Below are 15758 nucleotides of genomic sequence, written 5' to 3' on the forward strand. Positions count from 1 at the left end.
GTAGTAGAAGCGACTCTAGACAAAACTGAACAGAAAGAAATTAGCATTACTCCCGAAACGGTAATTTTAGATTCTTCACGTTCTTCCAATGTAGAAGAAATAAATACAGATAAATTAGACACGTCAAGTAACGAAAAGATTTCAATAGATATTATCTCCTCGCAAGATAATATCATTTCAAAATCAAACGAATGTATTATCGAGGATAAAACCGATGTTAAGGAAAACATCGAATCAGTTGACGATGAATATCAAAATGAAAGGAAAGAAATCGAAGAAAAATCGGAAATAAAATCACATCCCGATCATATAAAGATCGAAGATATCGAACAATTGAATGATATTGAAAATGAAGAAAGCATTGAATCTGACGACTCGTCCTTGTTATCTACGGAAAATCGTCCAAAAGTACGATTCTATATTGCCGACGACGTTCTTATTCTAACACAGGATAAAGAAAAGGAATTAAAATCGGCAATGATTCAGGAAAGAACATTGAATACGGTACGATCCAAATTTTTATCCCTAGACGGTGGTTTTTGGCCAACTAAACATCCCTATCACGAGGCAGAAAAATATCTATTCGAAAGTTTAGCTCATAATAACGAAAAGAATTCAATTCGGGATAATAAAAATGATTCCGATCGTGATCCTCCCGATCATGGTTACGACGACGGTAATAATGGGGGTGGATCTAAAGGTGGTTCAGGCCGTTGTTTCGATAATTCGCGATCACTGTTGGGTTCACCACGTACGGAATGTCTTGTTACTGACCTGCCTGGTGGCATCTGTAGTTGGCGCGATTATAGTACTTATTTATCGAGCGAGAATGAGGAGAGACTGGATAACAACAGCTTACAACAGCTTACTCATAAAATGACTGAGAATTTGATAACCGAGCCGAGCTTGTTGCATTCGATGGCATCATCATCACTACCACCACCACCACCACCACCACTTACTTCGACTAATCTTCTTCAATTAACTTCGGAATCCCAAATGAATTCTAACCATCCTATCTGGACCAATAATGATGATGATGATGATGATGATGATTCAAGTGATAACAAATTAATTCCTCCTGATCATTCCAATGTATCAACTAACATTCTTCTAGTGAACGAAGAAAAACTAACTCCCATGTCTGTTCCTTTGAATGACGATCGAGAATTCGTCCAAATTGACCCTGAATCTTGTTCCTCAATATCAACCTCTATCCCAAATCATCCACCACTACCACCCACACAAGATATAGGTAGATCAACGTTGGATTATCTGCAGCAATGGACTACGAATGAACAGGTGGAGAGAGAGACGAGGGCAAACGAAGACAAGACTATGATGAGGATACAAGGGATCAAGGTGCGATGCGACATCATCATTGCCAGTAAAAAAAAACATCTTGTTGTACCATAAATGGTCAACATTATTACTGGCACATCTCTCTCTATATATATATATATACGTACATAACAGCGTATACGTGTCCTGTTTTTCTTTTTGTTTTTTTGTTTAGTCTTTTGTCGTTACCCCCCCTTGTTTTTCTCTTTTTCTTCTCTATTTTCTTCTCTACTATTCCTCATTTTTCTTTTGTTTTTTCTTTCATTAAAATAATTATTCCAAATCTCAGAACGATATGTGTGCTTATCTGCTTTGTAATTTTGCTGAAATCTGTATGTATATACTATTTTGAAGAATTAAATTAAATGATCTTAATCTCATTATTTAATATTAAAACTTATTATTATTATTATATAATTAATATTAAAACATTTCAGCAAAATTAATGAATATTTGTTTTTAAAAAAAGCTTACGTGACATTACTCTCTTTCTATACTAAATTCTATACGTATACTATATTCCTTTTGCTGCTATTAAAACGGCTTATATTTGGTTAAAACGCATGTTTAGTAGTATTCAAATCCTTTCAAGGTTTTTTTCGTTAATTAATCACTGAAATTATCGAAAAATTATGTAACAATATAAATATACAATTGTGTAAATTGAAAATATAGATTTTCTAAAGTAGAAAGAACGTAATAATAATAATAGTTAGTAATCTTTGCCGTATCGTAGACAAATGCTTTTGATTATATTGATAAAATTGAAATTTTTCACTCGTGGTTCGTTGTCCACTATAAATATATATATGTATATATATTCGTTAGATCGAATCGAATTATTTCTACCGAAGTGCTTGTAATTAATCGCTCGAAAAATTTCCTATTAACTTATAATTAAATCTCAAATACATTTTCTCTTTTACTTTTTTGTTGAGTTAAATAATTCCTACATAATATAACCATTATTATCCATAGTCACATTTATTTGAAAAAAAAAGAAAAAACAAATTAAAACACACGATTTCTAAATAATAATTCAAATTCACTTCGAGATCCTGATATATATATATATAATATATATTTGTATTTTTAGCATAATTCCTCTCATCCGCTTGACTACTTCTTTTTTCTGCTTGTTAACATATTCATCATATTTTATAGTTTGCATATATTTGATTAATCATTTTCTTATATAATTAATTCCTATTACTTATTCCTCAGCATATATATATTTATTTTTCATATCACAATACCTTATTTTAATATAATATATATATTTTACATCCCAAAATGATTTACATCATATTACAGTTTGATGTTTTCTACAGATTTTCAGCTAATCAAATTAATATATTTACCAGCTGGAGAATTGATTTGACAAATTGTCGTGTGCACGGCATGGAATATATTAAACAAAAGCAAAAATAATCAATAATGGAATTAACTAATATATGCATATATATATTTTACAGGATACGATAGAAGAACGTCTTGCAATATTAAAAAATGCCATCTCGGATTTAGAAGCTACGAATTTGCCTCGTGATTCTATTCAATCTATGTTATCTGCCATCGAGGTAAGATAACAATATATAAATTAATAACAAAAATGTATATATCTAAAAAGATATATAAAATATTCATATTTTAATTATTCTACAATATTTTAATCAGGTAATGATAAAAGAACTTGAAAATTATGAGGAAGAAGCTGTCGAATTGCAACGACAATTGAATGAAATTTCATTCGATACAACTTGTCAAATATATACGAATACTTTGGAAAGTATACAATCGCAAATTAATACTTTGTTTATACAAACTAAACAAAGTAAGGAGCTTTTAGAACAAGCTTTAGATATTCAACGTCAACGAACTACAGAAATAAATGAATATCTAATGTTCCTTGAAGAAACTGACGCTTGGTTAAAGGATATAGTACTTAAAATAAACGATCAATTACCTATGGATCAGGTTTGTTGTTTAATTAAATAATTATAATATTAGGGTGAACCGAAAAAGTTCGTGCCCTTTTAATTAATATCTCTAAAGTAAATTTTACAAAAAAAAACAAACCATTATGCAATTTCAACACTCATAAATGCACGAATTTTTTGGTTTCACTCTAATTATCAATATCAAAACTTTATACAAAGTATTTGAAATGTCTTTTATACTTGTCTACATTTTTGTCTTATTATACTTATACTACATTAACAGAATTTGCAAGCCCAGTTGTTAGATCGTAGTCAACGTGTATCAGAATTGGAATCATTACCAGAAGTTAAGGATTTGGCCAATGTATTGAAGAACGAACTGATGGATATGATTAATCGTCTTCAGCAAAAGCAGCAGGTATCAGAGAACGTTCAAAATTCGTGCGTTATGGTATCACAATATGCTGCTTCTTCTATTATTATGGTTGCTTAAAGCTCAATAAAAAAAAAAAAAGAGAAAAAAGAAAAGATACAAGTAAAAGATTTGTTGCTTTTTTGTTGGGTATTTCGTACATCATTCTTCATTATTATTTCGCTATGGTTGTAGTAGTAGTGTATTAAAAAAACAAACAAATCACTGCATAATTGAATCTAAAATTGTCATACTTAATGATTACTAAGATAAATATCATATCTTTCTGTAGAAAAAAAATACTATGATGTGTTAAATCATAGAGAGAAAGAAAAAGAAAAGTACTGATAAATGTTGATACAAAATGTACTGATATAAATATTCGTTCAATATTCGATATCTAAGTAGTAAAACCTAATGGTTCAATATACATAGATTGAAAATTTGTAATGTGACATAAATCATGAGGAATTTGGAAGAATATTTATATTGATGCAATTATAATCACATAATATAGTGCACTTTCTTATACTATAAATACATTGAGAAGTTATCTATAAATCAATCATAATATAATATATAAATATATATATACATATGTATATGCTTTGTAATGTTAGAAAGGATATATTTTATATAGTTCATACAATTTGTTACACATACAGTCAAACTTATCAGTGCACTTATAACACAGCTTTTCTCTAATTTTATATTCATTTCTTATTAAAAACTATGGATGTGAAGAGATAATAAACTCGTTGAAAATATATTTTTTTAATATATATATATATACAAACAAACAAAAATAAATAGAAATTTATTAAATATAATGAAATGTTAATACTATATGAAAAGTTGTGTAAAATATTTTCTTAGATTTTAAAATGTTATACATGAACATATCATAAAAAGTAAAGAAAAGGAAAAAACTTGTGTATCTATAGTTTTTAATGAAAGTGGTAGATCATCATCACATTCATTGTTTTTTATATGTGCATATGATTAATTGGCTATAAAGAATAAAATAGATAGAACACATTTTTACTTCACATGTACATTATCATCACTACAAATGCATGGGGGCGCTTTTCATCGAGCATACATTATCAATTTATCATTTATCACTCACCGTACCTTTTGATACCATTTACTTATGTTACATTTGTTAATTTATATTCATTTAGCTTAAGGTGATGGGATGTAACATAGTCATTGCATGTATTTAAGGAATGTTAATGCATTATTGTAATTATTCATACAACAATTAAAGTATTTTCATCAAATTATCTTCCCTTTGTGTATTCACTATATTCTATATTCATTTATTTATTTCAATAATTATTTCATTATATGTGTTCACCGTACGTTTAATATAACATGGATGAAGTAAATAACTTCAGAAATGATTATAATATATATGTTATAACTAATAAGGGCTCGATCGAAACACCAAGATTGTTTTCTTAAATTCTACACAGTTGTAGGTGTCCATTAGGGGGACCATACAATGTGCAATGATCCCTCTATGATCTATGTGCTCTATGATCTATGTGCTCTATAATCCCAATATTCAACAGTTTGCAAGAAAACGAATAGATAAATTAAACATGCATTGTTATATATCAATAATAAACGACAATGGGTTGAAAAGTCTTAAGCCTAACATCTTTTCAGCCCTGCTTATGGTAAGCTCAAAACTTTTCAACCCTCCTAGTCATAAACTCAAAACTTTTATGGTCTTGATAAACCATACACCATCTACAACTGTGTATAGAGTTTACAAAAAAATCTATGTTGACAAAGGTCGTTATGGGGAACATTTGTAAAATAATAATTAATATAACGTTACAATTAATTCTTTATATACTTTTATAATATTTGTGTATAATATATCTTCGTTGATCATAATCAAATTTATTTGTCGAATTGTTTCACAATAATACCAGTCACAAATCTCTTCGTGATGATTATTCAAAAATAAGTTCCGATAGTAATCTTAATCGTTCAACACACGACATCAAGATACGCGTTGTGATAACTGGGAAACAAAATTTGCATTGTTTTTTAGACAAATAAATAGTTCCTTAGAAACTTGTCGTAATTACAGGAATTGCTGGACGAAGAAGCATTGGCCGATGACGAAACTACTGATCGTGATGATGCGACAATCGATCAGGCACCATCGATACACTCAACTACTATTGAAAGTGGTCCGCCATCCTTAGCCGATGTGTCTTTGCAAACGGGACAAAGTTTATTATTAGATATTATAGAGGATAAGCCAATACAATTAACGAAACAAACGTCGACGATACAAATACCAATTACAACGTCTACTCAATCATTAACGACACAGACTATAGACACCATTACTTATCCAGATCAACAAATAAAAGAAACAATAAAAGTAGTCAAATTGTCCGAGGGTGATCACGATGTCATAGAAATAGCAACGAAAAATGCTAGGGCAACTGATATTAGTCAAAGTTTAATTCGAAGCGAACAAAGTAATATCGTACCCGACGATATCATAGTTGATATGAAATATCAAGATGGTCAAAAAGAGGATAATGCTAAAAGTGAATTGAACATACATCATGCTACACCACAATCATTCGAAACTGTATTAACTGAACCGGATAACGTGACTACCGAAGTAGTTGTCGATGCGGATGGTACGAAAAGAATTATCGTTAGAAAATTAAGGCATACAGTTGTTACCAATAGAAATACCGAACAACAACATGCATCCTCGATTACAACAGCTCTTGGTAAAGATGCATCAAGGATGCAAGCATTTTCAGAAGCAACACTGAGAGATCAATACGTTACAGTAACCACAACTAAACCCGATGGTACTGTTGAAACATTGACAAAACAAATTCATGGCAGTAAAGTAACGACAGGTATACCGGATGCTGAATATTTCGAGGAAAAATACGAGAGTACGCCTCAATACACTCACAAAATAACTCAAGGAGCTATCAGGGATATCAGTCCTTTACCTATCGAAGAACAAATACTTGAACATGGCCAATATCAAACCAAAACGTCCAGCGTTCACGCTGTAGTACAACAGGTTACTAGAAGGGTCATTAAAAAAACACGTAGGATTATACGAAAAGTTACCATAATAGATGGTAAAGAAACTACCAGCGAGGAAATAATCGAAGAACCTGATGAAATAGAAATCGATGAACAAGATATACCACATATTAATATTAATGTTATTAAAAACGAAAGTGAGAGAACATTTGGATTGGAACAAAAAGTAACTGACGAAAAGAAACAAGAACCGTCATTATTCTCAGGTCTTTCAGGAAACATACAAAGTAGTACCACTTATGAACAACATTGTCCAGATAGTCCTATGCAAGGTCCATTCTTTGGTCCGTTTGCAAAGGATATGTCAAGCATACGTCGTTCTGAAGTTAAGAAAAAACCTATTGAAAGTATCATTGTCGATGATACAAAAGTTGACACAGGAAAGATATGCGATGAATCAAAAGAAACGGATAAAGTTGAAATAATACATTCAACACACGATGATAATACAAGTGAACAAAAGTTTGTTACAAATGAACAACCTATAACTATAGTTCAAGAACAAGATATTCTAACTTGTACTGTCACTGATATTCCATCTGAATCTGTCATTGATGATATTCATAGTCCTCGTGATATTATTTCAGAGGTAAATAATACTGGAGAAATGTTTCCAAGGGAACAAGTTACGTCCTATCTAGAAGAGTCTATTATTTTGCAGACACCTGATGAGGATATACCTGCTGTTATACAATCACCAGTTTCATCGGAGGATCCAGCAAAGACCGACAACGCATCAGTTACAACTGAAGCTACTTGTAAGTCAGATGATGCACCAATAAGCAACATATCACTTGGTACATTGTTAGAAAGCAGCACGGTAGAAGTAGCAAAGCACGATGATGATAGCAATATTTTAGATCCTGACAATGAAACTAGTAGAACGAGTATTTATATGTTAGAGGATCAACAAGACACACGAAAAATCCAAGAACAAGTATTACCTACAATGGAGAACAAATTGGAAGATAATAATGTCGAACAATTACAAAGACAGTTATCAGATATTCAACCTGATGTTAAATCAAAAGAAACTGCATCGTCGGAGGAAATAATAAAAATAACACAAACTATAGACAAAGATATTTCCAAATCGCGAGATGAAAAAGAACAAATAGAAAGATTTTTAATAAAAGAAAGAGATGGTATATCTAAAGATGACATCTTTTTATCCGAACAAAAACCAGTTGCTGGTGGAAAAGTAGAAATTTCATTGTCTATTCAAAAACACGATGAAAAACCAGAATCAATGGTATATGTAAAGACTCAATCAGAACGTTCAAATGAACGACCTTATCATACTGTTTTAGAAGACGTTAAAATCAATCTTCCAGCGGATCAAGAAGCATCCGAAGTTGTTCATAATAAAACAGTGCAAACTAGTCCATTGTGTGATGTTCAGAAAGACACTGTAACGACTCAAACTTCGATTCCATCAACTACCGAAACGAGCCAACAAGAATCAGTACTGAATGATCAATTAAACGTACAAGATAATGAAAACAATAAAATGCAAGAGGAATTGCATCAACTGCAACAAGATGCAGGAACTATTAGTCCAGTTTCTACGACTATTGCTGAATCAATAGAAATTAGCGTACCCTTATCTGAATCACCAGAACATATCAGTGAACAACCTCAACCAGACATAGTAGAAATCACTGATTCACTAAGATTAAGTTCAAATAATAAAAACGATAGTTTTGGATATGATCATGGTTATGAACCGGACGACAGAACAACAGTCGAAGAACAACCATCTTCTGTTCAAGCTGATGATATTAACAGAAAAAAGAAAAAGAAAAAGAGAAAGAAACAAAAAAGTCGCGAAGTAATAGAAGACTCTTCTGGGATTATTAAAAATTCTTCTGACGAGGAAGATGATTCAGCGAATAAGTTAATAATATCAGATAAAGAAGACAATATAAATAAAGAAACGAATAAAGAAATTGAAGATATTGAAACGAAATCTGTCATCGAAGAACCGATAATCAATATAGATAAAATTCCTATTGATACGCAAACGGTTGCCATAGAAACATGTAATGTATCCATTTCTCCGGAACAAAATAAAGAGTTAGTTTCTATAGGATCAGTAATTGACACTGTCGAGCAAGAGATGCAAACATTTAAAGTAGAACAAACAGATAGTCATATGCAAACCTCACCGAAATCAATGCTTGAAAGTGGTGTACAAACGGTTCAAGAAGAAAAACCTAAAATAAAGGAATCCAGTATACAAACAGTAACACCTACGAAAATACCAATGACGGAAGATGCAATTCAGACCAGTCCAATTGAGGATGTTACATCATCACCTATCTTGCTAGAAACTAAAGACTCGTACGTACAAACAATCGTCGAAATGGATTCAGCAGAAATGCAAACTTCACCGATAGAATGCATTCCTTCGATAGATATAGAAACACAAACGTTATCTAAAGTATCTATCGAAGCTGAACAACAAACAACTCCTCCTGCTACTATAGAACAAACAACATCACCTGATCAATTCGAAATAGTCGAAGAAAACGTACAAATGAACGAACCACCTGGTCCTAAGAAACCGGAAATGTTAGATTTCGATGTTCAAACTGAATTATCAGATAAAGCAATACTTGAAACTACAGAAATTCAAACAATATCGATTGAACCTATACAACAAGAAGTGGAAACTCAAGAAACTGAGGTACAAACTAAATCACCCGAAGTTTGTTCATTAGAAACCATGGAAACTCAGACAACTCCTGAAGAGAGTTTGAACAAAATCGAAACGGAAGAAAGGGAAATACAAGTTAAATCGTTCCAATTGTTTCCACTTGACAGTATAGAGACTCAAACAACCCCAGCACAGAGTCCTCGTAAAATAGAGATCATGGAAAAAGAAGTGCAAGCACAATTAATGGATATTACTTATCCTGAAACGGTGGAAACACAAACGACACCTAAGGATAGTCCAAGAAAGATAGAAGTGTTGGAAAGAGAGGTTCAAACAAAATCATCGTCACCGATTAATAACATTATGACTCAAACAAGTCCGGTTACTAGTTTAAAACCAGCAGAAAGTTACGATTTGGAAACACAAACTACACAAAAATCGGAAGGTATGGAAATAGAAACACAAACTAGTTCACCCGAACATGTTGAAACTATTAGTAGTTCTATGCAAGTTGAATCTAAAGAATTGATACCCCATCTCGACAAAACTTCACAAATATCTGCTGAAAGTTATGATAAAAGTTCACAAGTTTCACCCAAGTTACATGAAACATTAGATGAATCGATACATGGTACAATTGAAGATCAACTTTTCAAAACTACAGCATCGGTTATACAATCCAGTGATACAGAAATGCAATCAAATTTAATTGAATTACCAATCGTAGAAGTTACGGAATCATTATTACAATCAGAAATTAGTGATGCTAAATATACAGAATCACCTAAACCTGATATAAAAGTATCGGAAGAAACTATGGTACTTCAAAATAAAGATAAAGATATGGAAATTTCCAAAGAAGAAATCGAAGATATAATATTAGAAAAAGAAAAAGAAAAAGAAGAAGAAGAACAAGAAGAGGAGGATATTTCTGAATCGAAAAAATCACTGGATAAATCGTTAGTAAAGAGTTCAACACCGGATACTTCGTTCGAGGTACACATAAAAGCAACGATAGAATTATCTAGCAGCGAAACATCTGGGGAAGCTGTAATAAATGTTGAATCACCGACAGATACATCCCAAGATGTATCACTAACAACTCCGAGCACGAATGACAATAACGAAACTAAACGTGAAAAAAGGCAAAGAAGAAAAAGGAAACATAAGAGTATGGAAATTCAATTGCCAATTAAAGATACAACTAATTTGAATACCATATTTGGACAACCAGCAGAATCGCAAAGCTCGTCTTTGAAATTATCTTATTCCGATGTAGCAAAGAAAAATGCAAGCAAACAACAATTAGCAATAAACATCGATGAAACTAACGCTCCTCAAAATTATGGAGAAATCGTTGACGAAACAATAACCAAATCTTCTTCTTCTTCTTCTTCTTCTTCCGTTCCACTGAATTTTGATGAAGAAGTTAATAAAAATGTTCAAGAAACTAATCAACGAGAAGAAACTATAATAATACCTTTGGACACCGATACGAGTCCTGTATCGGAATCAACGATTTTAACTGATATATCGAGACCATCTAAATCAAATAAATCATTCGAATCATCGTTAGCTCGCGAAGATCAACGATTCGAAACACTGTTCGTATCTACTCCGAGTGAACCAATGGATACAACTATGTCACCGGGTGAATCACCGTCATCCATGAATCAATTAGATAAATTAGATAAACCTGAGAAAACACAAGTGAAAACTTACGCGGAAGCCATTTCCCAATTATTAAAAACTTCGTCGGTACCAAATACAGTTGAATACGAAAAAGAATACGAAACCACGTCGTCATCGTCAGCTTGGGAAGATCGATTACTCCTTCCCCATTCAACGAATTCCCAAAAAGTATCTAACAGTCATGCTGATTTTTCATTAAGGGAAGCAATGGAGGGTAGAATTCCTCAACATCAGCCTACCCAAAAGACCCAAACTACGCGAATTATTTCGGATAGAGTTAAGAGTCTTAACAATGCAGCTGAGATGGATCATTTGGGTAATGTATTGCACGTTGCACGTTTGAGCGAAGTTACAACAGATAAATCGGCTGAAGAACGTTCGTTGGATGTAAGAAAAGAATTGACGCAACTTAGAAATGCTATTGAAGAAAATGATGTAGTCATTGTCGAGGAAACACTTCTCACGGTTATAGAAACTATATCAACGTGGTTGGAAACAATAGAATACAGAATTTTCTTGAACAGAGAATGTCCAAGTGGATTATCTCACAACGATGCTAAAACGTTTATCGAACTGAAAGAAGAAGTTGATCACGTTGCGGAAAATATCAGAGAACTCGATGACATGTGGAAATTAGTTGAAGTCAATTATCCTATCGAGGAACGTGCCGTGTTGAGAGAATGTTTCGATGCTTTAGAACAACACGCCAAAGCAGTTGAACACGTGACGAATACCAGCGAGGAATGCGCTAATAATCATCTTGCCAAGTGGGATGAATTATTGAATGGTATTAATAACATATACAGGTAAGTTATGTTCACTTGTAAATTTACGACGAATAACCTATTTTTTTTTTCAAGTTTACGTATGCCAATTCAATTTTGATTTCTTACAGGTTGGTCGAAGAACAACGCAAACAATTAGATAATATTATCGAATGCGAAGCTTCGACTAGATGGAAATTACAAGAATTAGATAAAATGGAAAATATGAATCGTTGTCACATGTGGAAAACTGGAAAACTTCTTGCCACCTCGCACGAATTATTACGAGATTATCCTGGAAAAATTATACCAGAGGAAACTTATTTGGCTCATGAAATTACGAAAATTATTGAGAATGGTATAACCATCGAAAGGGATCGTCTTCTTCAATTACTCGCATTGGCCGAAGAATACGAACAAACGTTGCAAGAATTTTCGCAAATTATCGAAATTGCTGAAAATCTGCTACAGAGTCCGATATCCGTTATGAATTTGGAACACCTTCAAGAGGAAATGCAGAAACATAGGAAATTCTTTGTCAATTTGAATCACTGTCGTGTCATTTTGGAATCGTTGGAAGGCAATTTGGATCCGGAAACTAGGGCAAAACATTCCGATTTACACGTGGAATTGCACAGCCGTGCATCCTCGTTACTAGATCAAGCCGCTTCGCGTGCACAACAAATGGCACTGGCAGCAACACGATGGATTCTTTTGGAACAAGGTGTCAAAGAGGAAAAAGGTTGGCTTCAAGTAGCTCATCAACGTGTTCCCGATCTCCAAACAGTTAATTCTTCCGATTACGATCAATATATTTCTTTATATCAGGTAAATTAAGAGTTTATATAAAAAATCTATTAGTTTAAATCGAATTATATTCTTAAGTTAAACTGATATCTAAATGAATGATCAATTGATCAAATGATTTTAACTTTTGTAGTCTTTATCTTCGGATGTTGCGATGCATCACGCCCGTATCATTCAATTATTGGACGTTGCAAATCGTTTAGAAGAATTGGTTACCATTGAAAATTCTGAAGATCATTATAACGAAGTATTAGATGAGATAGTTAAACTACGAGATAACATAGAATCATCTTTAAGACGATTGTTATCGTTTCGAGAAAATTGGAGTAGCCAGCAAAAGTTAATCAACCGTATTGAGGGTTGGATGACAACTGCTGAGAAAGAACTAGTTCCCCTGAGTAACACGTCGAGTGGAAACATGCGTCGTTTTTGGGTAAGTATTCATTTAATTGTTAACAAATTAAAGAAACAACAACAAAAAATATATATATATATATATATTAATTTTGAAATATTATCTTAAAGGAATTGAAAGCACAATACGAGATACACAACAACATGCGAAACGAGGCAGACAAATGTTTCGATCAAGCATTAAAAATCATACCGTTATCCGACGAAATATTGCAAAGACAATTATACAGCGAATTGCAATATCGATGGAAAGGCGTTACGGAAAAAATCAATGATATACAATCGGAAATAACTCGTAACATTTCATCGGAAGACGTGTCATCAAACGAAAGATTAAAGATATTGGAAAGGGAATTGAACGAATTGAGAATGTGTCTAGACGATTTGCACGGTGTATTGAAAACCGAAGAGGAACTTGATCTTTACATAGAAAGACTTACCGTATTGTTCGACAGAGTTACGTTGATTCAAGATAAACTCAGTCGTTTGGGTCTTTTACCAGCTGCTGAAAGTGAAACCGTTGGTATTCTTTTATCGTCGGCACACCGCATTGAAGGTCAGATAGGCGAGGAATTAGATTCGGCTCAGTTACTTCGTGAAAAATTGCAAGCATTGAAACGTGGACTGGGACGCGTAAGAAAATCACATCAAAGGCACTCGATGACGTTGGATCAATGCGAGGAAAGTGAGAAACAAGGTAGCGATGTTGTATCAACTGCGGTGGATCGTTGCGAATCGGTTGCAGACGAATTAATTGTACTTTGGCATGATTTAATGGGTCTAAGACAAATGTTGCATAAATTACCGTCCGGCATGAGAGTAAGCGTATCACCTGTAGGAATTGAACGCGACATTTCGGCACTTCAAGACGCCCATACGGAATTAGAATCGAGATGCACCCGTTTATTATCATTATTAAGAAATAGATTAGCTTTGTGGAATCGTTTTGAAAAACATTTGGAAATGGTACAACAATCCGTTCAAGAAGCCGATTATATGATGGAACTTTTAACCGTACAAGGTTCCGTGGATTACGATAGATTACTCAAGGCTACAGAACGACTCGAGGTAAGTGTGTCATAATTCTAATATAAAAATAAACAGCATCATTTTTTAATGATTACATTTCTAATATTTTGAACCATTATTAAAAGGTGAAACAAAAGTTCGTGTGTTTTATTGCGTTTAAACTTTACTTTACTAACTGCATAATGGATTGTTTCTTTCTTTCTTTTTTTTTTTTGTTAGATTTACTTTGGAGATATTAATTTTTAAAAACGCGCGAACTTTTAGTTCACCCCCTAATATATATATATATATATTTTAGTTTGTCGTTAGAATATTATAATATTATATATTATTTATACATTGTTGCAGAGTAGAATCGTTTATTTTTTTATACTATACGCAACCGAAATATGTCGTTTTTTTCCTCTATAATTATCAATTTTCTATTCCAAGTAGATAACTTTAAAATTGATCACGTTTCAATTCATATTCATAATGCGCATGCGCAATACCCCACGTTCGGATTTTATAGCAAAGTATTTATCAGTAGCGCGGGAACCGTCAACACGCGTGCATTACGTATATGCATTTAAGAATAATACCGATGAATTTTCTTCTATGGTTTATATTTACGATCCAAGTTATTTCTGATATATCCGTGGTGGGTTATAGGGGGGATACTATATATCTCGTCACTAAACTAACGCTATGGCAAAATTAGCTTCCTATACGATAAAAATGGTTAGACAACATAGTCGGCTCCAGAAATTCTTAGTAAAATACGAAGCAGAATAAATAGCTTCAAGGTAAGCTATAACCAATAACAACTTAGGAACGAGAGTCAGGTTCTTTCGTTTTAATAATGTACGATACTGTTCGCTATAATTTTCTTATAAACTTAAAAAACAATATCTGCTAAAATATAAATCATATATATATAATAAATACATGTTGGTTCGAAATTGGAAAATGATTTTTAACGTTTTAACGCTTTACCTTTTCGTATACACTTTGAACGTAATTTATATAATTCTCGTGTGTAATGATCGTAAAAATAAATTAATTTATATTTATAACATTCTACTTTTTCTTAAATAAAATGAATGCAACGATAGAAAGATATATATATATATTTTATCCATATTTTTTTTCTGTCATTGATAAGAACAAGCGTGCCTTTCAAACGACATAGATGGAACGTCTTGTTATCTTATACGCGATTCGTCACTCGTTGCCGGATCTTTCCATGCAACAAATATTTCGAGTTATGACCAAAGACAACTCGTGTTATGCATTTACGATAGGATACGATACGATACGATACGACTAAACATACATTCTTATATTTATATTTTTAGAATTGTTCAAACAAAAATTCGTAACTACTGCGTTTACGACACGATAACCCACACGAGGAGAGGTCAAAATAATATTTATAAGTCGATAGCACCGGATATGCTTTAGCACTCGTTCAGAATAAATGTCGTATTCTTTTCGTTCTGTTCTGTTCTGTTCTGTTCCGTTCCCGTTGTATCTCTGACGAAATAATTCAAGAACGCGTGTGTGTTTGGATTAGAAAAAGAAAAAAATATAAACATATATATAAGTATATATAC

At 32.6% G+C, this 15758-nt stretch overlaps 2 protein-coding genes across 2 annotated transcripts in view; both read left to right on the forward strand.

Annotated features, from left to right (window-relative positions):
* Nucleotides 1–15758, forward strand: part of LOC106790722 — a 28825-nt gene that overhangs the window by 11079 nt on the left and 1988 nt on the right. Inside the window, exons 10-19 of the mRNA XM_014755828.1 lie at nucleotides 5–921; nucleotides 2817–2921; nucleotides 3019–3318; nucleotides 3565–3732; nucleotides 5801–7893; nucleotides 7939–10276; nucleotides 10427–11955; nucleotides 12045–12741; nucleotides 12854–13153; nucleotides 13246–14202. Of these exons, the coding sequence (XP_014611314.1) occupies nucleotides 5–921; nucleotides 2817–2921; nucleotides 3019–3318; nucleotides 3565–3732; nucleotides 5801–7893; nucleotides 7939–10276; nucleotides 10427–11955; nucleotides 12045–12741; nucleotides 12854–13153; nucleotides 13246–14202 (9404 nt within the window). The remainder of the gene's footprint in view (nucleotides 1–4; nucleotides 922–2816; nucleotides 2922–3018; nucleotides 3319–3564; nucleotides 3733–5800; nucleotides 7894–7938; nucleotides 10277–10426; nucleotides 11956–12044; nucleotides 12742–12853; nucleotides 13154–13245; nucleotides 14203–15758) is intronic.
* The window catches only part of LOC106790726 (nesprin-1-like), a 14432-nt gene continuing 13372 nt past the window's right edge, over nucleotides 14699–15758 (forward strand). Inside the window, exon 1 of the mRNA XM_014755834.1 lies at nucleotides 14699–14948. The gene's annotated coding sequence lies outside the window, so the exon portion shown is untranslated. The remainder of the gene's footprint in view (nucleotides 14949–15758) is intronic.

The sequence above is a fragment of the Polistes canadensis genome, unplaced genomic scaffold, assembly GCF_001313835.1.
Source record: "Polistes canadensis isolate GaletaPanama2010 unplaced genomic scaffold, ASM131383v1 scaffold_257, whole genome shotgun sequence".
NCBI lineage: Eukaryota > Metazoa > Arthropoda > Insecta > Hymenoptera > Vespidae > Polistes > Polistes canadensis.